General features: G+C 34.9%; 1 protein-coding gene across 6 annotated transcripts; it reads left to right on the plus strand.

Annotated features, from left to right (window-relative positions):
* Positions 1-400: 400 nt before the first annotated feature.
* LOC130671215 (FERM, ARHGEF and pleckstrin domain-containing protein 2-like) lies at positions 401-27,921 on the plus strand. Of its 6 annotated transcripts, none has more exons than XM_057474965.1 (15): positions 442-628; positions 1,485-1,783; positions 2,453-2,557; positions 2,776-2,998; positions 3,170-3,293; positions 3,626-3,713; positions 3,809-4,125; positions 4,571-4,645; positions 7,666-7,808; positions 8,548-8,847; positions 25,036-25,268; positions 26,144-26,233; positions 26,308-27,214; positions 27,289-27,700; positions 27,786-27,921. In XM_057474965.1, exons 2-15 carry the CDS (start codon positions 1,601-1,603, stop codon positions 27,859-27,861), a joined length of 3,276 nt encoding a protein of 1,091 aa, XP_057330948.1. In that variant the 5' UTR covers positions 442-628; positions 1,485-1,600; the 3' UTR covers positions 27,862-27,921. The 6 variants fall into 6 exon arrangements, with proteins under 6 accessions (XP_057330953.1, XP_057330952.1, XP_057330948.1 ...); XM_057474966.1 differs by lacking the exon at positions 442-628 and adding an exon at positions 725-993; XM_057474968.1 differs by lacking the exon at positions 442-628 and adding an exon at positions 725-929.
* Positions 27,922-27,975: the final 54 nt, after the last annotated feature.

The following is a 27,975-nucleotide window of genomic DNA, read 5'->3' on the forward strand; positions in this document are numbered from 1 at the left end:
TAAAATACTCACTGGCAGCATCTTGATTCGCCATAAACTTGATACCCGCAACCTGATACGCTATTGTTTATTACGATGTGTTGATTGCCTAGATGTCCATCCAACAAATCCTGAATTAACTGTAAAAAAATAAACAAGTGGTTATTCGTCATGAAGGCTGATCATCATCCAGTACAAGTTTCAATGTGTGCTGGTACCAAGACAAGACATTAGCGGTCTGTGTATGAATCATGAATCATAGATATGATACCAGTGTCAGTACCAGCACCAGCACCAGCACCAGCACCAGCACCAGTGTCAAGTATATAATATATAATATATTAATATAAAAAGAGAGTTGATAACCACTGGAGTCTTGTGTTCATACTCACACATTTAAAGATTACATAGAAACGATACCCAAGTAGGATGTAGAGATGGAGTTAGTAGTTGCTGATGCTCCGTGCCAGTGTGATGATGAAAAAAAATAGTGGGGAGTCTTCAGGGTTCTGTTCTGTTCTGTGGGTGTTTGCGTTCAGGTTCGAGCATCGCCGTTTCATACTGACGCACCAGCCGTGTGCTTTGTCATTGTGTTTGATAAATAAATAGCTAAGAAGCTTCCGAGGAAGCTTTCAACGGAGGTCACAGTGTAAGTGCGCAAACCGAGTGTTGGTTTTTTATTATTATTATTAATTGCAATAATTGTTATTATTATGATGATGATGATGGTGATGGTTTAAGTGATTGTGGTGTAGAATGATAAATATTTTTTGAGGATGTGATGCCGGGTAGCAGGACTAGTGATCAATGAACTCTCTCTCTTGCCTCTCTCTCTTGCTGGTTAGCGCGGTCTCTCTCTGGTATCTGAATGTCTTGGTGTTTTGGGGCGTGCTCCTTCAGTGTTAAACTCTAGCTCACACTCCACCGGATCTCCATGAACAAGTTTTAACGTACTCCTTTTTTTATTATTATTATTTATTGTTTTTTTCCATTACTACTATTATTATTATAAAGGTGCGTGGCCTTCGATTTATGCATTTATTTTTAGCACGTAATTTAACGTGAAATTATTATATATATATATTTTTTTTTGTTTTAATGATGACGTTGAAAGTGAGCAAGTGAACTTAATTTATAAAGCTGTCGTTTTATCATTTTATTTGAATAAATATTTTATTTAAATTTGCCGGGTTTATTTTAAAAATTTGAATTTTAATTTCGCTGGCAATTTATTTCTGATACGATACAGAAACAGAGTTTTTTTTTATTTACTGTTATCGGTTACATCAGAGTGAAGAGCAGAGAGTGACATGTTCTATATATTTTCTTTTTGTTCCTTTTTTTAATCTCGGAAAAAAAAATCCGGCTTTTATCTCCGGGTAATTTTTGGTGAAATCGACTGGTTTATTTTTAGTTCGTATTTATTTAACTTCGCTCCTCTTTTATACTCTACATGGAGGCTGGTTTGCTGATGATAATAATTTGTGAACGTTTTTTTTTTAAAGATGAAGACCTAACGAGGTACAACCGGGCCAATGAATGCTCATTGACGAGGACAAAAGAGTCCGCGGGAGGTGACGAGTAGAATAACGCGGATGGTTTTGTTTATTTAAAATAAGAAATGATTGATATTGACAACAACTTCGGCATGATGGGAAGCTCCAAGATGCCGCACAGCCACTCAACTCCGGCTGGCGTCGACGGTGGAAGTCGTACTCCGCCTACGACACCACGTAAAGCTGGAAAAATGCTCGCCGTGAGAGTGCAGATGCTTGATGACAAAGTCACCATGTTCCAAGTCCAGGTAAAATCATTATCATTCATCATTTTTTAAAATAAATATCGAAAAATTAACTCGTCAAGTCAAAACGTATTTGTTACAATTGAATACGCGACGTAAGTACGCGAAAATGATCGATTATTGAGGTCAATGGGTCTAACTTACAAGTACTCTTGTCGTTCTTCAATACCTCGTTCAAAGTTTAATGAATCTGATGTATGGTTTCTTGAAGTATTTAAAATTTATTACAATACAAATATTTAATAATTTAAATAAATATTGTAATTTATTTTAAAAAATAAAATCCAAGAAGTGGAGCCTTGGAGTAACGTGAGATGAGTGATGAAAAGGACCAATTGTCTGATAAATTAAACCCGTGATTCACTTATAAATCTATTAGAAATATTACATATATGTATGAACGCTTATGCATGCCCCTTGGTACATATATCTATACATTTAATACATAATATATGATATAATTTCCACAAGGATGGACTATTAGAGCACATAACTTATCGGGCGTAATGCATAAAACAGCAAATGAAGGTACAAAGATGCAGGCTGCGGTGACCTATTGATTTATTTATTTTTCTTCCCTATCTTAAAAACTATAAAAAATAATCCTATAAATAAAATATATGTATAAATAAATAAATCAATCAGTTTAATTTATATGTTTACTGTCGACAGGCTAAGGCATTGGGAAGAGTTTTATTTGATCAAGTATGCAAGCAGTTAAATTTATTGGAGGCTGACTACTTCGGGCTGGAGTACCAGGAGCCAAATGGAACTAAGGTATAAAAAAAAAATGATTATTTAATTCCATTGAAAGGGCGCAAGAAACCCGACCTCTTTTCGCGGATTTATTTAAAACCCTGCAATAGTGGGTTCTAAAATTATTTTGTCCGTTACCTGGTTTATTGAACAATAGCTACGTTATTTTTATATAAAATAGTCGATAGTATTTTTAGCGAGAGTTATATATTTTTGATGGTTGATGGTTTTATTTTCAGTATTGGTTGGATTTAGAGAAACCTGTTTGTCGACAAGTAGGTTTGACAATGGTCGATCCACTGTTAAGATTCTGTGTTAAATTTTACACACCGGATCCAGGACAATTGGAGGAAGAATTTACAAGATATTTATTTTGTTTGCAAATAAAACGAGATCTTGCTCATGGTCTACTTCAATGTAATGACAATACTGCTGCATTAATGGCTAGTTACATTGTGCAAGGTAACATATATATCCATGTCTTTTTAATTCTATGTATTCATATTTATATATAGCCCTCACTTATTATAATAACAGATGTGTCAAAAGAAGTGATGAATTATTACGTGCGATAAATTTAAATAAACCAATTGTATTGTCATTATTATTAATATTTTATTCTTCCTCTTGCAGCTGAATGTGGCGATTATGTAATTGAAGATTATCCAGATCATACTTATTTGTCGACATACAAATTTGTCCCGCATCAGGATCATGAACTTGAGAGAAGAATTATGGAAAATCATAAAAAACATTCGTAAGTTTTTTAATTCAGGGAATAATCAGACTCTGCCCCCCCCCCCTCTACTTTTAAAAAATATTCAATGACTCGACTGTCGCTGAGATATAGATTTGATAAAAAATTACTCACAGTTGTTATCAATTGGAAGTAAAACGAAATTCAGTAAAATCTTCATGTCAAATTTTTTAGTCTCATTGATAGCAACTGAGTAACAGTTCAAGGTCATTGAATATTTAAAAAAAATGGGGGGGGGGAGAATGCCCTTAACTTATCTGTTTATTTATTTGTAATTATTATCATTTATAATAAATATTTGACATTGATCTAAATAAATAAATTTATTATAGAGGTCAGTCTCCAGCGGAAGCAGATTTAAATTTATTAGAAACGGCACGACGATGTGAACTTTACGGCATGAAAATGCATCAAGCTAAGGTGAGACTGCTGAATATATTATCGGTTATTAGTTGATTTATTAGCTAATTGATTATTAATAGGAATGTATTGATTACGGTTAATGTGTTATGCAGGACCATGAGGGAGTTCCATTGAATCTGGCGGTCGCGCATATGGGCATCGTGGTCTTCCAAGGTTACACCAAGATCAACACCTTCAGTTGGGCGAAAATACGTAAAATCAGCTTCAAAAGAAAACGTTTTTTAATAAAATTACACCCAGAGGGTTACGGTTATTACAAAGACACCGTTGAGTTTTTCTTCGACGGACGTAATGAGTGTAAAAATTTTTGGAAAAAATGCGTCGAGAATCACGGGTTCTTCCGTTGTTCTGTTGTCAAACGCGTGTTGCGACAGAAAACGCGGGTCCTTAGTCGCGGATCTTCCTTTAGGTAATTAATTAGTTAATTATTATCTATATTATTAAGAGAATAAGGAAAATTTTATTATAAAATATGGTACCATTGAAAAGTTCTTGACTTGAAATTGTGCCTTTTCATGATTAAACTTTTTTTTTATTGCAAAGTATCGAGATAAATAAATTTATCTATCATTCGAATTATATTTAAATTACGCGGGAAAAAGAAACTCGTATTTTCTATAAATAAATTAATATTTTAATTATTCTGTCACTGAATATAACTGAATATATATAACTATTATATATATATAAATACAGAAAAAAGGATTTTTTGACCCAAGATATTTTTTTTAATATAAATTGCAAATAAAAATTTTCTTTGGGCAAAAAAAATTTCTTGGGTCAAGAAAAAAATTTTTGCGTTATTAATTATTAATTAACGTCTGTCATTATATTTATTTATTTATGTTTATCAGGTATAGCGGCAAGACACAAAAGCAAATCGTCGAATTCGTACGCGATAATTACGTGAAACGTCAAACATTTCAAAGGTCAGTTTAAATTAAATATCCACGCTTATGCTTTTTTTAAAATTAAACAAAACTTTGATAATAATCATACTATAAATAATAATTAAAATTATAATTACAATAATTTAATAATATTTATCATCCCCAAGTATTGTAGATAGTGCATGAGTAATTATTGCGTCCCCTGGAGCCCAAATGTTGGTTTTAAAAGTTTATGAATATTATTTATCATAATGTGCACACCTCATAAATTGTCACACAATGTTTGTTTATATTTAATTACTGTAATTATTTATTATTTTAATTAAATAATACTGGCACGTCTCTTCCAAGAAGTGTCCATTTTAATAATTTATTTAAAATTATTGCAAAAAAATAATTAGCAAGTAAATAAAATGAAAGATAAATTTACCGGGTTTTAAACTCATAAATATATAAGCATATATATATTTATTTAGTAGATGAGTAAGTGTATTCCGAAATAGCTTATTCGTCAGATTACTTGCTTAGTAATCCAAAAGTTCCGTGTTCAAATCCCAGCAGTACACGTCGTAATCCAACACGAGCCAAAGTATTGAGTATAGAATAATGTTATTAAATTTATTCTGATAATTAAACTTTGGTAAATAAAACTACAATGATATACAGTTTCATTTGTTGTTAAATAATAAATGAAATAGAATTCGTTGTAACAAAAAAAATTTTTGCAATAATTTTAAAATTAAAATAAACCCATTAAATTTTTAATTTAAATATCAATCGGTATTAATTATTTATTATTTTATTTTAAAATAATTACGCACATAAAAGTAATATTTATTATTATAAATATTAAAATTATATGGTAGAGTGTTGCCTGCTCGGACAAATGGGTGGCGGGGAGTCAGGCTCACCATCAGGCACGAATTTAATCACCTGAATGATCGATGTTTCATCCCTTTTTATTTATCAATAACACTACAGTCTTATTATTATTTTTTTTCTATTCACTGATTTTTTTTTATTATTTCATTTAATAATAAATTTATTTGTTTCCCGTTAACCTCAGTCCCTAAGTCACTTAAATGAAAAATCGCAATAATTCTCCATGTTTTATTTTTAGCTGACAAAAAAAAATAAATTAGTTGGATTTAAAATTAGTCACGATTTAGATAAAAAAATCCTTATCGTACAACACACCCGTAATTATTTTATTTAACTTTTTCTGTTTTATCCTTGTAAATATTTAGCAAACAACAAATAATAATAATAATATATATGTATATGTACACATATATCCGGCACTTAATCACTGATAAAATATTTCCGCGGCAATCGCACAATCTGCGAAAGCTTTTACACTTTTTTTAACATTCGCATGCTAAATAAATTTATTTATTTAATAGACTAACGAAATTTATTTTTTTGTAATTATGCAGACTTGATATTTTTGGTCACATGAAATATGCAATTTTTTTAAAATCTACACCGCATATTGATTTAAAAAATTTTTTTTGTACCTTTGATTTCGAAAAAAAAAATTAGCACATAATTTATCAAATTACAGAAGACGTCATGAGCCTGGTCTAGGGGACGTAGGGAAATTTTTAGAATTTCAGTCTTCCCACCGTGCGTAGTTTTGTTCCCGACTACCCGTTATAAGCCTGTGTTTATTTTATATAATTTTAAACGTCATATCAACATTTTGTTACACGCGAGTATCCCGATTTTCCTGGTGCTTATGGCGCTAAAATAAATACTTATCTTTTTACACAAATAATAATTATAATGATAACGGTATTGATTACAGTAATGATTAAAATAATAATTTAATTAATCAACTTAATGCTCAATAAAACTTTTAAATTGTAACAGAAGCTTTTAATATAATTCATCATTACAATTATCAACAATAAATTATTTTTTACTTACTAATGATTAAATTATCCGCGAAAAATAGACAGTAAATTTTCATCATTAATTTGTCTATTTTTCCTGTTGTTAGTTTATAATTTTGAGAATTTGAACGGAGGCTTATAACGGGCTCTCTGGTACGAAACTCCTTAGAGTTCCCCCTTGAGTGGGGGAAATTATTTGGACTCAGTAACTCCCGATTGAGGGGAAGAGGCTTATGACGAGTAGTCGACTGTAATTAATGAATAAATAATTTTATACTGTGCGGGAAAAAATTTTGTTTCGTCCCGTGACAGGTACAATATTTTTTTACAATTACCTGCAATAAAATAAAATTTAAATGCTGGAGTCAGTCGAAGAGAGAGAATTTTTATATAAATTAAACTGTCAACTCGGTCAGTTAGAATGACACATGATTATCCTGAGAGTTACAATTAAAAAATCAAATTGTGACGGTTTAAATTAAGTCTGAAACTAATTTACCGGGTAGGAACAGACGTTCTCTGACCCAGAAAAGAAACTAATGATTTTCGACCCGATAAATCCCTCGGTGTTAAATCGAGTGCTTCGACTGACTAAAGAGGCATCAGATTGTTGATAAAAAATTATTTTTTTTATAAATTTGCTGATGAGGCAAAAAAAATTTTTTCTGTGGCCAAAAATAATTTGATTCTGCATAGTTGGCATTTTAAAAAGTAAAAAAAATGATTTCATATAGAAAAAAAAAGGTGATATTGATTTTTTTATTTTTCTGAATGACATCATTATTTTTATACAAAAGAGTACACACATTTTTTGTCATCAAGCCGTAGTTAATTATTCACGGAGGTTCTAAACCCTACGAGTTTCCAGCGCTTTAGAGCAGGATAAAAAATTCATAAATTATTTTTTTAACAAAAATTCTATTTAAAAAAAATAATAAAAGCATAAGATAACAAAAATGCAGATCTCAGCGCCCGAGGTCTATGGAGATGAAGTGAAAAAAATTCACTGGATGCGAATAATTATAAGGAAAAAAAATATACTTTTTATTTAAATATAACAAGAAAAAAAAATTAATGTAAAAAGACAATGAAAGAAAGGTTGTCATCCTGATATAAAAGCGTGACACAGGTCTGATGCTGAACTTGACTCTCTCTTGCTCGCAGGTCCAATTCATTCCGGCAGACTAGCGGTTGTAGGGCATTGCAGGGCTCGGAGGGGGGAGGTTATCGTGGCGCCACCCCTAGCAGCTCGCTTATGGGCAGCTCCAGCATCTCTGCCCACCCCCTCCTGCCCCTTGGCGACCCTGGTATGTACCACGACCGAACAACACTGATATAAATTCACCAATTAAATTTATCTTCAATAAAATAATAATTAATTATTTATTTCAAAATGATTCATTTTAAAAAATTCTATTTTTTTTTTGGATTTCGCTTTTTTTATTTTTTTTATTTTAAAGTAATTTGTAAATAAACGTCCTATTGTAGAGTAGTGCTTAGGTGACATAGACTGTAGGAGCTTTTTTTATTTTTATTTATTTATTTATTATTTTTTTTTTCGTTACATTGATCAGTTGAAGCTGCATTTTAATAATTAAAATTAAAGACAAATCGGCAGAATGAGCACCGATTAAATTTTTATACAATACAATGTTGTGGTTTTTTTTTTAAATTAAATAAATAAGTAGTCGCTATTTGCTATAAAAAATTTTAAATTAAGACTTCTTCCTAAATAAAAATTTTTCAAAATTCGCAATTATTAAACTAAAGGTAAAAAAATAAACTTGAGTTAATTTTTAAGATCAGACTTGGCTTCAATTTTTACCTATCGATATATTTTTTAAAACTACCCCCCGGTGAGTTAAAAAATTTTTCAACCAAATTTAGGTAGAAGTCTTTTTAATCCACAACATTTCCGCTTCTGATTGTCATAAAAGCATTGCCCTGATATTAAACAGAATAAACTAAACGAATAATTAGAAAAAAATGATTTCTTAAAATAAATAATAAAAAAAAAAAAAATACTAATGACATAAAATGATTTAGCCCTGGGAACACCTCGTCTGTCTCTGTCATGCGGCTCGATGACGCCGGATTCTCCGACGACTGTGACGAGTGTCTCGATGGGCGGGACGAGTCATCACCGTCGCGACGACACAGCTATGTCCTGTCGGACGCTCACCTCTATCGACGTCCATACACCAGCTACTCCCAATCAAGCACCGGGACGGCATATTACGGCTGCTCACCAGCAACTCCATCATCATCAGCAGCAACAGCAGCAGCAGCAGCAGCAGCAGCAACTTCACCACCAGCAGCAGCAGCAACGGATAACATCATCAACAGGTCGTATCAGCCCCTCTAACAGCAGTCCCCCAGAATTTCCACCACCTCGACCCCTACCCCGACATCCTTGGCAGCGTTCCGCAAGCTGTCGTGAGCTTTACGCGACTTCCTTCGAAGATTCAGGTCGCGCGCGGCAGCCTCGCAATGACAAGCTGGAGGCCGGGTTAGCAGACACCTTCCAGCTGCCATCGCAGGGCGAATTAGATGCACCTGTAACTCGTTACGACGAGAGCAATCGTTCGTACAGTGCAGCGAGCTCAAAGCTGCCATCGCTCGATCACGACTCGGTGCCCGAACGCGTTTACAGCAGCTCCTATCCCGGCACTTCCTCGGTCTCCACCGAGTCCGGGCACGAAGAGTCGGGACCAGGAGCTGACCTATCCCACGACGATTTGTCCCACGACTCCTACGAGCTCCTCGAGCGCGAGCACGAGTTTGAGTATCCCGAGTCTTATTCAAGTCCTCACGAGGACGACGACGAACAGGAGGCACTGTCTGATCAGAGCGACGAGGGAATCGAACACGAAATGTTTCAAATGGACTCTGAAACTGATTCCTTCGTCAAACATCGTTCTATTAAATCTACCGACAAACAATTATTTAAATCTGTACTCGCGGATATTAAAAATGTTAATAAATCAAAGTCTACGGATCGGCACTCAACTCTTAATAAATTAGATAATAAATTAGATAATAATACTAATAATAACAATAATATTATAAATAATTTAATTCCACTGACGACACCGACGACGACGACGACCACGACAATTACTAACAATAATTTAATCGTTACAGAGTCGCGAATTCAGCGTTCGTCGACGCAAATCGAACGTAAATTTGAAATTAAAAATAATATAGGTGACTCAGGTAAGCCGCCGTTGCCGCACCAGGATACCGTCAGAAAAGACCCGGTTATTTTACAAGTGCAGAAGCAAAAGTTGACTGTTTTGAATGAACTGAAGAGTTTGAAACCAAAGTATAAAATTACGCACGTGGATTCCGAAGTGTTGAGGGACGAGGGAATAATGCGACCTAAATCCCGTATTGACGATGACTTGAGTCCGGTCGACGGTAGTAAAACAATTTTAGACCAAGCTCGCGAGAGGACAACGCGCGCTAGAAGTATCGTCAGTCTGGAGGATCAAATTCACCGGCCGTATATCGAGACCGGTAGTCTCGGAAGAAATCACGGCAATAAAAAGCGGGAGGAGACTAGAAGTATTGAGAAACTGATGGCCAAGGAGAGGAAAAATATTGAGAGAGAAGAGCGTAAGAGGATGGAACGTGATGTCAGACGGTGGGATAAGAGTGATCGCGACAGGAGATCGTCAATGGGACGTGTGGATTCCCGAGAAAGACGGAGTATGGAACGTCTTGATTTCCGTGAGACTTATTCTGTACGTGTGGAGAGAGATGACAGCCGCGAGTTGCGCCGCAGCATTGAGAGACTGGATTCAATTGAACGGAATAACGGGGAGAGATTTATTATTGACACGAGTATCAATAATAAAGAGCGCAATGGAAAGCGTAATCATCGGGATTCATGTCGCGGCAAGAGTGTCGAGCGCTTGGATTCAAGGGAACTGAGGAAGAGCATGGAGAGAATCGATTCGAGGGAAAGCCGCAGAAGTCCTGGTAAGACTCACGAGTATGAGAGACACACTTGGGAGCGGATTGATTCTGGCAACAAGAGTCCCTTTGATCACCGTCATAGTTCTTCACGTGACGTACGTGGAAAGAGTTACGAGCGTCTGGATTCCCGCGAACGAGAGCGGCCTACTTTCGACTTCGATCCACGGACTATTGAACGTCTGAGTTCGCTAGAGAAGACTGTGCTCGAGCGATTTATTCCCGCGGATTCATTGGACAAGAGCTACGACAACGGTAATGGTAAAAAATATTCTGGCAGCAAAACTTCTGCTGACAGGCGTAGTTTTAGTAGAGTTGACTCTCGGGAGAGACGCAGTCTAGAGAGATTGGATTCACGAGAACGGAGACGTAGTATCGAGTGCTTGGAGCCGTGTAGTGAAAACTCACATCGTCGGAGAGACACGAGAGATAAAAAGGATGAGCTGCCCAGAGAACGTGATGACTGGAGAAGTTTGGAACGTGCTCGCAAAGAAGCCGAGCGGCTTGAACGTGAGCGACAGATCAAAGTATTTATGGAAACACGTAATGACGCTGATTTACCACTGGAATGTGAAGCCAAAATAAAGTCATCATTTACTGAGTACGATCCGAAAGTCGTCGGCGGAGTTATTGTTGGCTTCGAAGAGACTTCTTTGGCGGGACACATTCCCGTCGAACGGACCAAGAGCGATCCTTGTCCTGGACGGCAGCGAATTGGGTCTAACAGCAAGAGACATATGCTGATGCACCAGAAGTCTATTGATCTTACGCCCGCGGACTCGGGTGACGAGGACGCGTTTATTGCCGAGGCGCCACGTAAAAATAACGACATTCCTTACACGCTCCACAAGCGCGTCATGAATGGGACAGTTTCTGAGGACAAGTCGGAATCAGACAGCGGTAAAAATTCAACGAAAGTCACCAGTAAATCTATCGATTTAGTTAAACTACCGATTAAACAAGTGACAGATGTATCAATGCTGGACTTAACAAAACTACCGCCCACTCCAAATGCTATTACGAAATTAATAACAGATCGACCGAAGAGTATTCTTATAAGTCCTGACAAAACAAAGTCTCCAAAAATACTCAGTCCTAAATTATCACCCACGGAACCTAAAATAATTCACATAAATACGGAAAAGACACCTACGGGCATTTTAAAATCGCCTTTGAAGACGATGGATAAAATAAAAAATGAAAAAATCCACAAGTTATCACCCACTGATCCCAATGTCACGATTATTTCGGTGATTGATAAGAAGAGTAAAAAATCTCCCGCCGACTCCGGGTCTGAGCGTTCGCCTTCCAAGGGCCAGAGCCTAGCGAGCATCGTTTGCCTGGAAATGAAGCAGGTGCTGGAGAAAAAGGAGGTTCAGAAAGAGCGACTGAAGGTCCCGGACGACTCGCTAGAGAAGCAAGACAGCATTGAAAAAATTCCGCTGCCAGAGATTCCTATCCGAGGTGGAATTATCAGATCTCCAACATTAGAAAGGTCTCCGACCAAAGACAAGTCGCCGGTGCGGTCACCGACTAAAGAAAAATCACCCGTCAAGTCGCCGACTAAAAAATCACCGACTAGAGAAGTGATAACTGTTGACATTGAGCCTCAGCCGCCGGCTACACCCACACACAGACCGACTACGCCGATAAATATTCCACCGGCTTCACCGACACGTAAACCAGACGCATCTCCGAAGACTTCAACAGCAACTTCACCAGCGAAAAAGCCCGAGAAACCAAAGACTCTTGAAAAACCCAGCATACCTGAGAAAACAAAACGTATTTTAGATCGTATTGAGTCACGTTTCTCTGAAATAAGTAAAAACTCACCGACAAAAGTATCACGTCCTAAAATAATAGACACTGGGTTTGATGACTTCGTTGATCCGGTAGCAGATTTACCGCTTGATGACGTCCCAGTTAAGCCAGCGTTTGAATTGGAGACACTGAAAGTCCCTGACTTTAATCCATTTATGCTGAGACCCCATGCAGAGCCGCTGCGTTCAAAGTCACTGTCGCTGGCTGAGGAGAAGGCGCCGATAGACACTCTGCTGTCGCCGGAAGTTGAGAACAAACACTTTGTCCAAGATGTGTCGCCGAAGAAAATAAAAAAAGCCAAGTCGGAACCCAAGAAGGACTTCAAGAAGCAGTCAAAGTCACTTGAAGGCGACAAGCCGCCGCTTAAGAAGACGGGATCCAAAGAGTCGCGCGTGTCGCCGGCGACCTCTAAGATCGATAAGTCGAAGTTAAAATTAGACATGCCGCAGGAAATAATAATCATTGACTCGACGGATGTTGATGTTGATGTGGAACCGGAGATCAGTATTGTACAGAAAGGGAGATCCAAGTCAGTGACCCGGTTGACTGATCGCTCTCTGTCTAAAGACGAAGAGCCCAAGAAACCGCGGGCTAAGTCCGCCTCCGTTGATGACGAATTGATAAAAGGAATTGTTGTTTTTAAAGTTGATAAGGCGCGGCCCAAGTCTCTGGGGATTTCCAAGAGTCTCAGCAACACGGAGAAAGATTCTATTGACAGAGTATCCCCGAAGAAAATAATGAAAGGCAAATCCGTTGATGGCAAAGTGTCTCCTATTCGCAGATCACCTTCTCGTTCACCCGCGCGCAGTCCTGATGCCAAAGAGCTGCCGGTTCTTAAAGACGAAGGCGAAGAAGAAGCGGCGGCTGAGGAAATCGAAGTAAAACCTGACGTAGACAAAGACGAGGATAAGTTAAAATTAAAATTGAATGATACTGCGCAAGACAAATTGGTAGTTCGTGAAAGTGGACCAGTGCTACGACGTATGGATTCTATTCAGTCACCAGCAATTCAACGTCGTGCTAAATCTTTAGACACTACGGCGCCATTGATTCCGTTAAATAAATTACCACCAGCGAACGCTGTGTCTCCTAAGGACGACACCGTTGATGACCCGGATGATAAAGCTCTGGATAATGATAAGAAAGAAATAAAACCAACAGCCGTTGAAGTATCACCCAATCATCGTTCAGACAGCACTGATCCTACACCAGTACCAGAAATCTTTACCGACTCGCAATCAATGACTGAGCCCTCGACTCAGTATCTCGAGTCGCCGCTGAATGAATTCCAAGATATAACAACTTGTCCGGACTTGATTCCGTATGAGCAAGAAAGTGGACAAGTCCAGCAGAGACAATCGCAAGAAGTTGAAACGGTAACGACGAAGATTAAGCCGGCTACGAGGTTCATTGATCAAAGTTCTGTTGAATCATCAGCGGAGCCAGACATTGTTCAAGACAATCAGATAAAGCCCCTGAGTGATGTTAAAAAGACCAAGGGGGAGAAGAAAGCCGAGAGTTCGAGTGGCACTGACAGCTCGGAGGGTGAAAAGAAAGGGATTGATCGTAAAATGAAGACAATTGGGTCGTCTCTATCGATCACTACTGACGAGGCGACTCCACGTGGTTCCATTGAACGCGATGATGTACCGAATGTCACGGTGAGCATCGTCGAGGGACAAATGGAGATGCCGATTGATTACTTTGATGGGGACGATGCTCCGCATATGGTTAAATCGCCGATTCAGATTTCTATTGAGGAATGTTCGGATGTGGAGGAAGAGCCGTCGGCGAGTGAAGAGCAGAATGATGAGTTATTTGACCAGGCGGTTTTTCAGGCCCAGCAGCAGGAGAAGCAGCGACTGGATTCAGCTGGAGACACCAGTGAAGACACTTTGGATGCTCTGGATGCGCAAATTCAAATGCAGGGACCTGACAGTGACGTCTCGTCGCCGGATTACGCTGACAAGATGGACGAGAAGACGTTGGTTGAAGTCGAATTGACACCTGAGTACTTGGAGATGCGTAAAGAGGACGATGAAGAAGCTGAAGAACTCCCGGAAGACGAACCACCGAGAATGGACTCCGCGGACCTGAGCAACGCGGATTTGGATAATAAAAAGTCACGACTGAGTACTGAACGATCGAGAAGTGAAGAGACGATAACTTATACTCCAGATCGCGAGGATCCGGACTCAAGTTCTTGCTCAATAGCCCGTCCACTGGGTATCGGAGTCCTGCAGCCGATTGTGGATCACCGTGAGATCGCGATGATCAAAGAAAGCCGCCGAGAACTTTCGTTGGAAGACGAGAGCAGCAGCGGATCTCAACCAGGACCAAGAATGGAAATGAGTTCCACCTGGAAGCCATTTCCTCTTGAGAGTTCTGGGAGTTCTAGTCTAGAAGACGCGGGCTGGATGCCTCCAGATAGTGATCAGCATCATCAGTACCCGGAGGGTGCTTCGGGTGAAGACAGCTTCAGAGAAGACCTCGCAGACTACCCGGGAGCTCTTGCGTACACAATAGGTCCAGAAATACTAGCCAATTACGGAGCTTTTGCTCTGTCGCGCACACTCTCACGTATTTCTGAAAGATCAACAACTTCCGAGCAAGACAAGAGCGACCTCGAGGACTCATTTAAACCCTCATCGCGGTCACCGAGTCTGGATGACGAGTCTCTGATGTCTAGCGACCATCAGCCGTCATTGTCATCAGATCCGCCTTCTGGAACGGCTCTGCCGTCGGTTTCTGAAGACCGCAGAACCTCTTCAGAGCTCCCAGACATCCCTATAGATGTGCCTGGTAATCCGGATGACGACACAAAGTCCCCGAGAACCAGGAGATCTAGATTGCAGTTACAGACTTCAGAAGACTGGCCATCGCCGCCCAGCTCTCCGGTTTTCGAGACTCCGGTGGTCAGTCACGTGGAAACCTTCTACATGGAAATAAAACCCGAGGAAGCTGTCAAAGTGACTGTGACTGACAGCACCGAGACACCGCGTAACGAAGACAGCGACTCGAGCGACGAAAATCGAACTCTGCATGACGATTTGCACTCGGGGCTGCTTGAGGACAACCAGAGCTCAACTTCTGCGACTTTAGTCGACGGCACAGTTAAAATAGTCGTCAAGCCGCGCAGCAATTCCTACATAACTGGTTCCTCACACAGCGAAGACACTTCCATGGGTCTTTCCATGTCCGAGTGGTCGAGTTCGAACAACACAGTCCGTCAATTTTGCCAGTACTCTGGCACCAAGTCCGATGACAACTCACTTGCCGAACTCGGCGCTTCTATTTCCGATTGGTCCGGCAGCACTACTGTCATCCCCGGGCAGCAATACTACACGGCAATAGCCGCGGAAAAAAGTCAAAGTGACACAACGACTTCGGAAAAAAGTGTCACAAGCATGCGTCCAAATTCTAAATGTCAAAATGTCAATTTATCAGCATCACGAGAAGACCTGACTAACTTGGGCTTCGATGATGACGACACCGGTTACCCCGATGACGGTGAAGAAGGAGAAGGAGATGACGACCAAAGAAACGACGAGTTCAACGAAGCGCGCAAGTTTGTCGAGAGTCAATTCGACGAGCACCGCAAACGCTACGACGATGATCAATCGACAAACGCTTACACTGACATATCACCACCGCAGATAGTATTTCACCGTGACTATGATGACGAGGAGGAAGAAGGAGTCGATGAAGATTTGGAGTTCGGTGCATTGCCAAGTATACCTGTGCCTATTTTAGAAGAAGAGGAAGAAGACGAAGACCAACATCTGTACGACAATGTGCCGGTACGTAATATCGGACGAAGCAGAATGAAGATCAGTCCTGCTGACAGCATGTCAGAGGACACCCAAGACAGATACTCTGGTCTGGCTTCAAGGTCGAGGTCTGGAGACGACGAATGGAGTTTTGAAGAACCGCGGGTCGAAATGAGTCTAGATGAAGATCGATCTTCCCGGGCATTAAAAGAAGCTGCTCATAAATTCAATCGCGGGTACTCGGACCCCGTGCCTCTGGACAACAGACGCGGCACCAGGTCCACTCAGCGGCCGGTGATTTTTCCCAACAGAGCTAAATCAACTCCTTACTACTCGACGACGAGCTTGAGCGGGGAGTCGACGACCTCCAGTCCCCCGATGCCAGTGCGCACGCAAATACGGACTAAGACTATGGCAGCTTACGCCGCATGTCGCAGTCCCCAGAGCGAGGGTGACACTTCCTCGAGCATGGACAGTCCCGCACACACTCCCGACCGCGGGCAACGCGCTTTCAGACGCAAGCGGCAGCTCAACGCCAAACGACGGCATCGTGTCTCGATGGACTTGGAGATAAAAGACGGACACGTCGTCTCCAGCACGGACTCTAGCTTTGACGTCGCCAACATTCCGCCCCCGCTCCTGATCGAGGAACAGGAGGATGTAAATCCCGACGAAGAGGAGGAAGATATGATGGAGACTCTGGGTCATGAACAGTAGATTCTGTAATTTATTTATTGAGTTTTAAGTTTTTCGAGAGGATTTTCGAGACTGATAACAACGAGATACGTCAATAGACTAAACGATCTAATCGTTTTAAATAACACAAGCAATGTCGAGTGCTCGTGATGGCAATTTAATACAGGAATTGAACTATAAAAAATAAATAGAGATCAAAATGATTTTTTTTTTCTCCAACCGGAATGTCTTGGAGAGAAAAAATAATCGCGTAAGCATTGTTGAGTATAGAATTGTTTGCGATAAAAAAAGGAAGAAAAAAAAACAAGTTGAGAGGATGTTCGATTGAGGTTTAGAGCAGTAGAGTCTTAGTGCTAGGCTTGTAGTTAGGTCACAATAAAATACTCGATAGTATTAAGTCGTTACTAAAGGAATTTAAAATAGGAATGAGTAAATCAATACAATAAATAATAATATTTATTATTATAAATTAATTCATTAATTAATTGATTGATTGATTGATTTAAGGAACAATAGAACTGACGATTAAGTTTACAAATGGATGACAATCATCGCACCACGCGTCAGTCATCAATTATTAACAATACACTTTCCTCCCTTAATCTACTATAGCAAACGGGTAATTTAATAAATCTCATATATATTTATATATACATAGAAAAAAAATTATCAACGCAGAAAATTTTTACTCGCCCTAAGAAAGTTTTTACTTGGCCTGAAATTTTTTGCATTTGAATTGAGTACAAAAATTTTCTTGATGCGAAAAAAAATTTCTTAAAGCAGGAAAATTTTTTGCATTATGAATTGAGTACAAAAATTTTCTTGATGCGAAAAAAATTTTTTTTGAAGCAGGAAAAGTTTTTTTGTGGGTGAGAAAAAAAATTCTTGTCTCAAGAAATTTTTTGCATTATGAATTGAGTACAAAAATTTTCTTGATGCGAAAAAAAATTTTCTTGAAGCAGGAAAATTTTTGTTGGGGATAAAAATAAAATTCTTGCGTCAAGAAATTTTTTATGTAAGCCAATAAATTTTTTGCATTATGAATTGAGTACAAAAATTTTCTTGATGCGAAAAAAAATTTTCTTGAAGCAGGAAAAGTTTTGTTGTGGGTGAGAAATTAAATTCTTCCATCAAGAAATTTTTTGCATTATAAACAGAATACAAAAAATTTCTTGAATTAAGAAAAAAATTTTAGGGCGAGAAAAAATTTATTGCGCCAAGAAATTTTTTTTTCTCTGTAAAGTAAAAGACCTAATACCCGACCAGGGAACTAGTACTTCATCACTCCATATATTTATATATCTATATTTAGTAAATATGGATGTACAAATATATGAGTGATCAGTTACTAGTTCCCTGATCAGGTACTGAGTCTATATTATATGATTTCGGGAGTGATTTACGTTCAATAAATAATAATTATGACAAAAAATAATAAAGTTGCTCAATATTATAGATTAACGTCACGTCGATTTTAATTAATTAACTATTTATTTAACTTTATTTTTAAAAAAATCCTCTATTAGGATTTTAAAATTTTATTTGTGATAAATGTGCCATATTTATTTTATAATTTAATTTTTATAAATTTACACAAAGTATTAATCCGTAAAAAAAATAGCGCAAGTTGAGTGCCGAATCGACGACTTGCCAGGGAATTGGTCACACAAATAGACAAAAAAAAATAAAAGTAGAGACCGTATTATTTAAAAATACATGGTCGTAAATTAATGTGGAGTTCTATAAAGTTTGAATGTATGGTGCGACTGTTCAAGTTGACGAGAAAAAAAACATTAATTTAATTGCGTTTGAAGTAAATGCAAAAAAATGTATTTTTTTTGGCATGAGGAGACTTAACCGATTGTACAATTAAAAATAATCACGTAGACTCGTATCGGTATTACCTGTAAAATAATGCATCTATAGACCATCATACCCCATTATGCACAATCATTGCACAAATTAATTTACACGATTATTAATTATAATAAATTAATAATTTTTTAAGTTATATCATTTTTTTTACTTTTATATTCATTGGAAAATTCATTTCATTTTACCATTACTCCAATTAGAAAAACGACTGATATATTTGTGTACTCAATTAAATTATAATATCGTTAATTATTAAGCACACGAGCCTCGCCCAATTACACGTAGTTCAAATAATAAATTTAATTAATTAATTAATTAATTAATTAAATAATAAATAAATAAATTACTATTAAATAAAAATGCCGGAGTAGGCGATAAATAATTTTATTAGGGAACAATTTTTAGGAAATATTCATTTGAAAAAAAAAAAATAATTACGTTTTTAAAAAGTCGAATGAAAGCCCGCGGTTTTAATTGATCGATGGAATTTAATTGGTTAATTAATTAATTGGCGGGCTTTTTTTTTTATTTAAATGTAATTAATTGATGGGTCAATTAAAAATGAAATTGGTGTAGTTGAATTATTATGAAAGTAGTACGTAACATTTTGACAGGTGGTGATTACAACCGATGGAACTACACGAATGGATACGTTAATTCGCCGGCTTGGCACGTGCCATTCCGGGTCAACCCGGTGCGTAATGTATTGGCTCATGCAACGCCACGCACTCTCACTAATCGGTTCTTACCAGCCTATCCAGAATGAACAACCGCATATGTGGGGTAATACAACTTAAAAGAAAATGAAAAATGCCTTTAAGAGGTGATAAGACATTTTAGTTTAGGGACAAAATATTTATGATTTTTACTGTAGGCCAAATATATTTTTTTGTAATTTTACAATTTATTTAAAATTTTTTAAAACGCAAATGCAATTTTTTTAATTTTAATACAGAGAGAAAAAGAATTTTTTGGCGCAAAATATTTTTACTCGACCCTAGAAAATTTTTGTCGAGAAATTTTTTACAGTCCTAAGAAAATTTGATGATTCTGAAGTTAGCTGACAATTAGCAACTTATTTTTTTTTTTTTAAAAGATCATTAAAAAAATAAAAAATATACACGTGTAGAAAATTTTAAAAACTATAGGTGCAATTTTTTAAAATATTTTTTTTTTGTTGTTTTTAAAAAATTCTAAAAATTATCAGACCTCTGACTTCAGTACAAAATTTTTGTCATCAATTAATTATGCGAAATTTTTCTTGCGCCAAGAAATTTTTTTTTTGTGTAGATGAGAATGATAGTTGATAATTTTTAAAATTAAAAAAAATTTGTTTTTTTTAATCAGCCGCGAAATTTAAAAAAAAATTTTTTTAGTTTTGATTTTTTGTTACAAAAAAAATCGGGTAATTATGAAAGTAAATTAAAAATTTTTTTTTCAAATTTATACCAAAGAAAATTGTGATATTAAAAACTAGTCAAAATAATTATAATTATTTTTATGATTTTAATTTTATACTGAAAAAAAAAAATACAATAAATTTATTTGATAAAAATTTCACCCGCGGGATTCAAACTCGCGTACTCCGGTCACCAAAACTCGTAACTTCTCATAATTTTTGTCCTTAGACTAATTGTCTTAGAACTCAACAGGCAAAAATCAAATAAATTATTTTTATTTAAAAAAATAATTACAGTTAAGCTGAGTACCACGTATCACACGGCGTATCTTGAAATTTATTTTATAAATTTCCGGATAATAAAAAAAAAAATATGTAAAAATAAAATTTCTTTTTCCATTTTATTTAAATTTTACTAATTATGCATATTTTTAAAAACTAGATTTAGATGCATCACAATCACATTCCATCACATTCTTATTTATTTCATCTACTGTATAGTTCACTAGATCACCTTAGAATAGTTTACAATTTCATTTGTCAGCAAATTAATTAATTAATCCCAACATTGTAAATAAATCTCAGTGATTTATTCCCTCGATGTTTGCCGCGGGCATTAATGCCCTCGAGTGCCAATTAGATTTTTTTTTAGACGAAATATTTTTCATTGCTTGTTTCGTAGTTTACTATATGCAAATTTACATATACATACATAAATAAATACACTCATACATATAAATAAATAATATAATCAAATTACACGTCATTAATATTAATTGATAATTAATTAAAAACATTAAAACACTTGACTCTCTTTCTCTGTCCTGTGTTGTGTGGTACTTAGCATCCCCGCATCTAATTAATGTTAATTACAATTAATTATTAACTATTAATAACACTATATATATACACATTAATTAATTAAGTGATTAATTAATAATTTGATTGGTTGATTTGTTAATTACCCCACCTATGAACCATTTAATAAGTAGCGACCCTCTTACTTCCGTCATTACCATAAAAAAAAAGAACTAATTTTTTTTAATTAACAACTTGGTAATTATGAATAATTAATTATATTTAAATAATTAATTATTGGATGTGAAGCACAAAAAAACGCACCATTTAAAATAATGATTCTGAAGTTAGCAGACAATTGACATTTTCGGATTTTTTTTTCGGAAAATCAATTGCAAAAAAAAAAAAAAAAAAAAAAATGCACATGTAGGAAATTAAAAAAACTATGGGTGCAATTTTTCCAAATATTTTTTTTTTCATAATTTATAATTTTAAAAAGAAATCAAAAAATTATCAGACGTCGGGTCACTTCAGTATCATAATTAGCCGTCTAATAATTTTTGGATTTTTCTTTAAATGATTAATTATGAAGAAAAAAATTTTTGAAAAAATTGCACCTGTAGTTTTTAAAGGTTTCTACAAGTGCATTTTTTTCAAATATTTTTTTTTTTAATTTATCATTTTGAAAAGAAATCAAAAGATTATCAGACGTTGGGTCACTTCAGTATCATAATTAGCCGTCTAATAATTTTTGGATTTTGTTTAAGATGATAAATTATGAAAAAAAAAATTTTTGAAAAAATTGCACCTGTAGTTTTTAAAATTTTCTACAAGTGCATTTTTTTCAAATATTTTTTTTTCTTAATTTATCATTTTAAAAAGAAATCAATAAATTATCAGACGTCGGGTCACTTCAGTATCATAATTAGCCGGCTAATAATTTTTGGATTTTTTTTTAAATGATTAATTATGAAGAAAAAAATTTTTAAAAAAATTGCACCTGTAGTTTTTAAAATTTTCTACATGTGCATTTTTTTCAAATATTTTTCTTTTCTTAATTTATCATTTTAAAAAGAAATCAAACAATTATCAGACGTCGGGTCACTTCAGTATCATAATTAGCGGACGTCTAATAATTTTTGGATTTTCTATAAGATGATTAATTACAAAAAAAAATATTTGAAAAAATTGCACCTGTAGTTTTTTAAATTTTCTACAGTGCATTTTTTTAAATATTTTTTTTTCTTATAATTTATCCATTTTGAAGAATTCCAAAAATTATTAGATGGCTAACTTCAGTATCATTTAATTAAAATAATTTATTATTCAAAAAATAAATATATATATATGTATGTATATTTATATATATATATATTTAAGGTGCCTTTATGTATGTTTTTTTTTTAATTATTAATTAATTAGTAATTGATAAAGATGTCAATGAATCACCACCTGTCGACTGCAACAATGGGAATCTTTATAAAAATCTAAATATTAATATAAAAAAAATTAATTATTAATTATTAATAATTAAAAAAAAAAATTTCCCTTTTATAAAACGTAAATATTTTTTTTTATCCTTGTACTGATACACTCCTTTTATAAAATTTTTTAAAATCTCGTCACTATTGCGCATGTTAGTTTTATTAAATCTCATTAATCGATTAATTAATTAATTAATTAATTTACTAATTAATTAATTAATTGAAACCTGCTGTCACCGAGAGAAAGAGAGAGAGAAAGAAAATTATAATCCCATGGTTTTTTATATGAATTCAAAAAAAAAATTTTGAGAAATTTTTTTATCAAGAATTTATATGATAAATTATTTGTTAACAAGATGATAAATTAATATGATAATTTTTTCTTACTTAGATCGATTTCCGAATTATTATTAATGTTGCACAGTTGAAATTTATTAATCACCTCATTATTGTTGTTAATTAATAAAAAAAATAATTATTATTATTATAAATATATATAAAAAAAAAAAATTCTCGACGATACGGTATCAAATAAATTGTACAAGTGAATATATTTAAATATTTTACGGTAAAATTTATCTTGAGGTCGTCAGTTTAATTTATAAATTGATAATTAATTAATAAATTAATTTAGTAATTAAACATCAGTATTAATTATTGAAACTGTCGGTCAAGAATTTTTTTTCCTGAGCTTTAAAAATTCAATTTAATAAAATTTATTAATAATAATAATAATTAATAATGATACAATTAAATATAAATTCTGTCGATCTTAAAAAAAAAACGTAACTTATACCCGTTTGTCTTTTGGCAGAATATATAAATAAATAAATAAATAAATAAATAATTAATAATAATAATAATAATGAATGAAAGGTAAAGGTACGCGTCGATTTTATAACAAAAACGATGCTTGTTAAAAAAAAATTAATAACGTTATTCGATAAATCAAATTGAGCTCTTCCTGCGTGTTTACTAAAACGCAAATAAAAAGTAAATAAATGAAATTATTAAATAAAATATAAAATAATATTAAATTGAGGAAGAACGTGATGGAAAAATAAAAATTTTAAAGTGAACAAAATAATAAAAATTAAATCGTAGGAAATTTATTGTACATTGATTATTGATACATAATAATAACATTAATAAATTATATACAAAGTCATTTACAGGCGTTAGTTTTTAATCTTTTGTAAAAAAAATTTATTCAATTTTTTTTTTATTTTTTATTTTTTGTTTCAAAATTTATCAGAGTTGCCAGTCAGTAAAAAAAAATGAATTTAAAAATTTTATTACTTCGCCCCGAGCGGGATTTAAACTCCGATCTCTCGGTTCAAAATTGTCCCCATATCGAACATAAAAATATTCAAATTTATGACCAGGATATTCTATAAAAATAAATTATTAATTTATTCAAATATTTTTATGATCCTGAAGTTTGCAGACAGTTAAAAATTTTCGAATTTTTGTTTTAACGACTTAATTTAAAAAAAAAATAAAAATAAAAATATGCACATGTAGAAAATTTAATAAACTATAGGTGCAATTTTTTCAAATATTTTATTTTTAATAATTTATTGTTTAAAAAAAAATCAAAAAATTATTGGACGTCGGCTAACTTCAGTATCATATATTTTTGGTAGTGTTACAATTCTACTCACAACATCTCTACTCAAGGGAAAACAACTTTACTCAGCCTCAACTCTTCTCAGTTTTTTTTACTCAGGTTTAAATCTACTCAGTTATATCTTTACTTAATTTCAACTAGACTCGGTGACAACTTTACTCAGCTTCAACTCTACTCACATATTTTAGCCTATCGATAAAATATCAATTCTTTATGAGTCTAGTTGAAGTAAAGATATAACTGAGTAGAGTTAAACCTGAGTAAAAAAAACTGAGAAGAGTTGAGGCTGAGTAAAGTCTTTTTCTCTTGAGCAGAGATGTTGTGATTATAATTGTAACACTGTCATATTTTTTACTAGAGTAGTAAAAGAAATTTATAATTTTTTAAAATAAAATTTTAGCTGAATTTTTTCTAGTGAATTTAAAATTTGAATTTTCTGTATTCGCGCGGCAACTCTGCATCTATTATTTGAAAATTTTATTAAATATTTAATTTTATAAACCTTTTTATTTTTATTTTTATTTTTATTTTTATTTTTTTTGTATCTTTCTTAAATATTAAATCGCACTCGTGGAATTGTTGGTCGACTGGATGACAATACCAAGTGTGAGTAATCCCCAAGTAAAGGAAAAAAAAACTTTATATAATATATATTTTTATTAAATGTTTTTCCATGTTATTGATTGCGCACCAACACAAAAATTTATCCGCTGCATCTATTATTTATTTTACGTACATTAAATATTTATATTATGTAAGCAGTCAATTAATAATAATAATTATTGTTATTTTTTTTCATAAGGCTCCGATTTTATTTGTGCATCCAAACCTTAAGAGACTGAATGTTTATATTTAAATAAATAAGAAGTGATAAATTATAATTTAAAATTTAGCACAATTTTGAATGCACGGCACGTTATTTTATTTTCATATATATTTAGAATATAATTGTTATTTTAATTTCATTTAATTATTTTTTTACACGCTGCAATGTCGCATGTTCCTCAGTTTGCCTCACTCCACATTTTTTTAAATTGTGAGATTAATTTGAATCATGATTTTATAATATTATTTTTATTGCAGATGGTGTTGATGTTAAAGAAGATCAAGACCAAGACCAAGAGCAAGATCAAGATCAAGATCGAACGCCAAAGGCTGAGAATAATAATTCATTTTTCCTGAATGGTAAAACTGAAAAGACAAATGGTCTTGCGGATATTAGTGTCAATGTTAGTGTGATAAATGCTGCTAATTTAAGTCTTGAGAGAACGGCTAAGATCGGCGAGCTTGATGATTCAGATCTTAAAAAAACTAAGGTAACTTTTATACTGATCAATTTTTTACTTTGTTATGTAATTGATTATAAGTAAATACAATCGAATCACGTTATGAGTCCGTCGACTTATTTTTCTTGGAAGATATTCCCCCTCTATGACTACGAAAATAATCATGTACACACTCACACACTTGCTAAGTAGGGGAAGTGTAAATACGGCGTTTGACTGTTGAGTAGAAGTGGAGGTACAGTAATTCTTAGAATTATATTCCCCTATATCCCTGTAGGCGGACTCATAACGCGATTCGACTGTAAAAAAAATCTGAAAATCGGTTGACCTGCGGATCCCAAATCTTCCTGTTGTTTTTGAGCTCCGAGATGTCATGTTTGTAAATTTTTGAGCTCAAAAAACTTGTGGACCAAACAAAAATATACAGAAAAGAAGGATTTATTGGCGCAAAAAATTTTTACTTGACTCAAAAAATTTTGCCCTTCATTTCATAATATAAAGAAATTCTTGTGCCAAGAAATGCTTTTTTTCTGAGTACATTTGGCTTAATTTTTGTCAGAATATCTCTGGAATAAAACCGATTCCCAAATACTTTATGGGATCGAGAAGACTTTCTGAGACTAAGCTTTTATTAAATGTTGAAGCGAATCTATCGAATAGTTTACGAGCTATGCAACAAAAACCTAGAAAAATTTTTGATTTTTTACTCGTCTGATTGACTTCAAAATCTTATCAATTTTAAATCTTGCACTCACACACATACGTCCACTTGAAAATCCCCTCAAAATGTCGAGATCTAATGAAAACTCGATTTTGAAAAATCGGATCAAAATCAATAACTTCCTTTTCTTTAAAAATTTTAAATTTTCATAGTGAAAAGTCTAAAAATATTTAATTAATTACAGAAATGGCCAACAGACAAAGCTTATTTTATTGCCAAAGAACTTCTTATGACCGAGAGAACTTTCAAGAAAGATTTGGACGTAATAAATGTGGTGAGTAAAATAATACAATACAATTTTTCTAATATCAACTGGTCGATTCCCAAATTAAATGAGCGTATGTTCAGTGGTTTAGAGAAGAAGTGTCAAGAGAATCCGATCTGGAAGGGGAATCCGCAGTGGGGTTGATAGAACTGCTAGCCGATGCCCACGGGCCATGTCTCCAAGAAATGGAAGTGCGTCTCGCCCGATGGGAGAGCAACGCGCGGCACAATATCGGTGACTTTCTCTACAACACTTTGCTAAACGTTCTGCCACTCTACGATCAATACTTGGAGAACTTAATGCCAGTGCTCGAGAAGATGGAATACTCAATCCGCACATCACGTCGCTTCGACCAATTATGCCGGGAATTCGAGAGCCAGAAATACTGTTACCTTCCCCTGAGTTCGTTTCTCCTCAAGCCGCTTCAGCGACTGCTTCACTACAACAGTATTATAGATCGTCTGCTAGATCACTATCCAAAAGACCACACCGACTTCGAGGACTGTCTTGCTGCGCGAGATCGCCTCGGAGAAACTCTTCTAGAGGGACTGACAGTTTTGAACCAGGCGCAGAACCTCGTCCAGCTCTGCGAGCTGCAGCGCGACATCAACGGGTTCGATAATTTAGTCCAGGAAGGCCGTCGTTTTATTCGCCAAGGATGCTTGCAGAAATACAGTCTCAAGGGCTATCAGCAGCGGATGTTTTTTTTATTTTCCGATATTTTACTCTATACATTCCGTACTCAGCAACCTGCGCAGTGCTTCCGTGTGCAAGGTCAGCTGCCGCTCAAGGGGATGGTCATTAAAGACGGGGAGGACAACAAAACTGGCTCGGACTTTGTCTTTGTCATTGAACAGGGCAATCAATCATTGACTGCCGCTGCCAATAATGAAGAGGACAAGGAGCGTTGGCTAGAAGATATAAATATGGCTATCGCGCAAGCTGATACTGTCGATGGAAAAACTCCTTATCTCAGTCTTAAATCATCAAGTAATTACTCTATTTTATTTTTAATTTTGCCCGGGAAAAATTCAAGGATAAAATTTGAAAATTTATATTTTTAGCGGCATTAGGATCGACGGATGAAGTGGGTCTTGAATTAGACCGAACGAACTGCGGTGGAGCCAAAGCATCCCAACGCAGCAACACAACCGTCCATGTGTGCTGGCACCGCAACACCAGCATAAGTTACAGCGACCAATTGCGGGCTTTCCAGAACCAACTTAGCGGATTTTTACTCCGGAAGTTTAAAAACAGCAACGGCTGGCAGAAGCTCTGGGTCGTTTTTACGAACTTTTGTTTATTTTTTTACAAATCACACCAAGACGACTTCCCGCTCGCGAGCCTCCCGCTTCTGGGCTACACGGTCTCGACACCCTCTGAAAAAGACGGCATTAATAAAGACTATGTATTTAAATTGCAATTTAAAAATCACGTTTACTTCTTCCGTGCCGAGAGTGACTTCACCTTCGGGAGGTATTTATATTTTTTTTATTTTAAATTAATAATTAAAAATTCATTTTTTTTTTTTAAATTACCTATTGATTAATTTTTTTTTCAGGTGGATGGAGGTGATAAGAAGTGCGACACAACAAAGTCACATTCCAATTAATTTTGCCGAGAAGGAAAGTTATTAAAACTTAATAAAGTTTTTATTATTTTATTTAATTAAAAAAAAAAAAAAAAAAAAAAAAAAATACGCAACAGCTGTATGTATTTATTGATTTTTATACTTTTAAATGCTTGATCTA

This window comes from Microplitis mediator, chromosome 7, assembly GCF_029852145.1.
Source record: "Microplitis mediator isolate UGA2020A chromosome 7, iyMicMedi2.1, whole genome shotgun sequence".
NCBI classification, from domain to species: domain Eukaryota; kingdom Metazoa; phylum Arthropoda; class Insecta; order Hymenoptera; family Braconidae; genus Microplitis; species Microplitis mediator.

Coding starts and splice junctions, on each gene's coding strand:
- LOC130671215 (XM_057474970.1), top strand. CDS start 1,601: ATGATTGATATTGACAACAACTTCGGCATGATGGGAAGCTCCAAGATG. Junction 2,999..3,169: donor GGCTAGTTACATTGTGCAAG/GTAACATATATA, acceptor TTCCTCTTGCAG/CTGAATGTGGCGATTATGTA. Junction 4,126..4,570: donor AGTCGCGGATCTTCCTTTAG/GTAATTAATTAG, acceptor TATGTTTATCAG/GTATAGCGGCAAGACACAAA.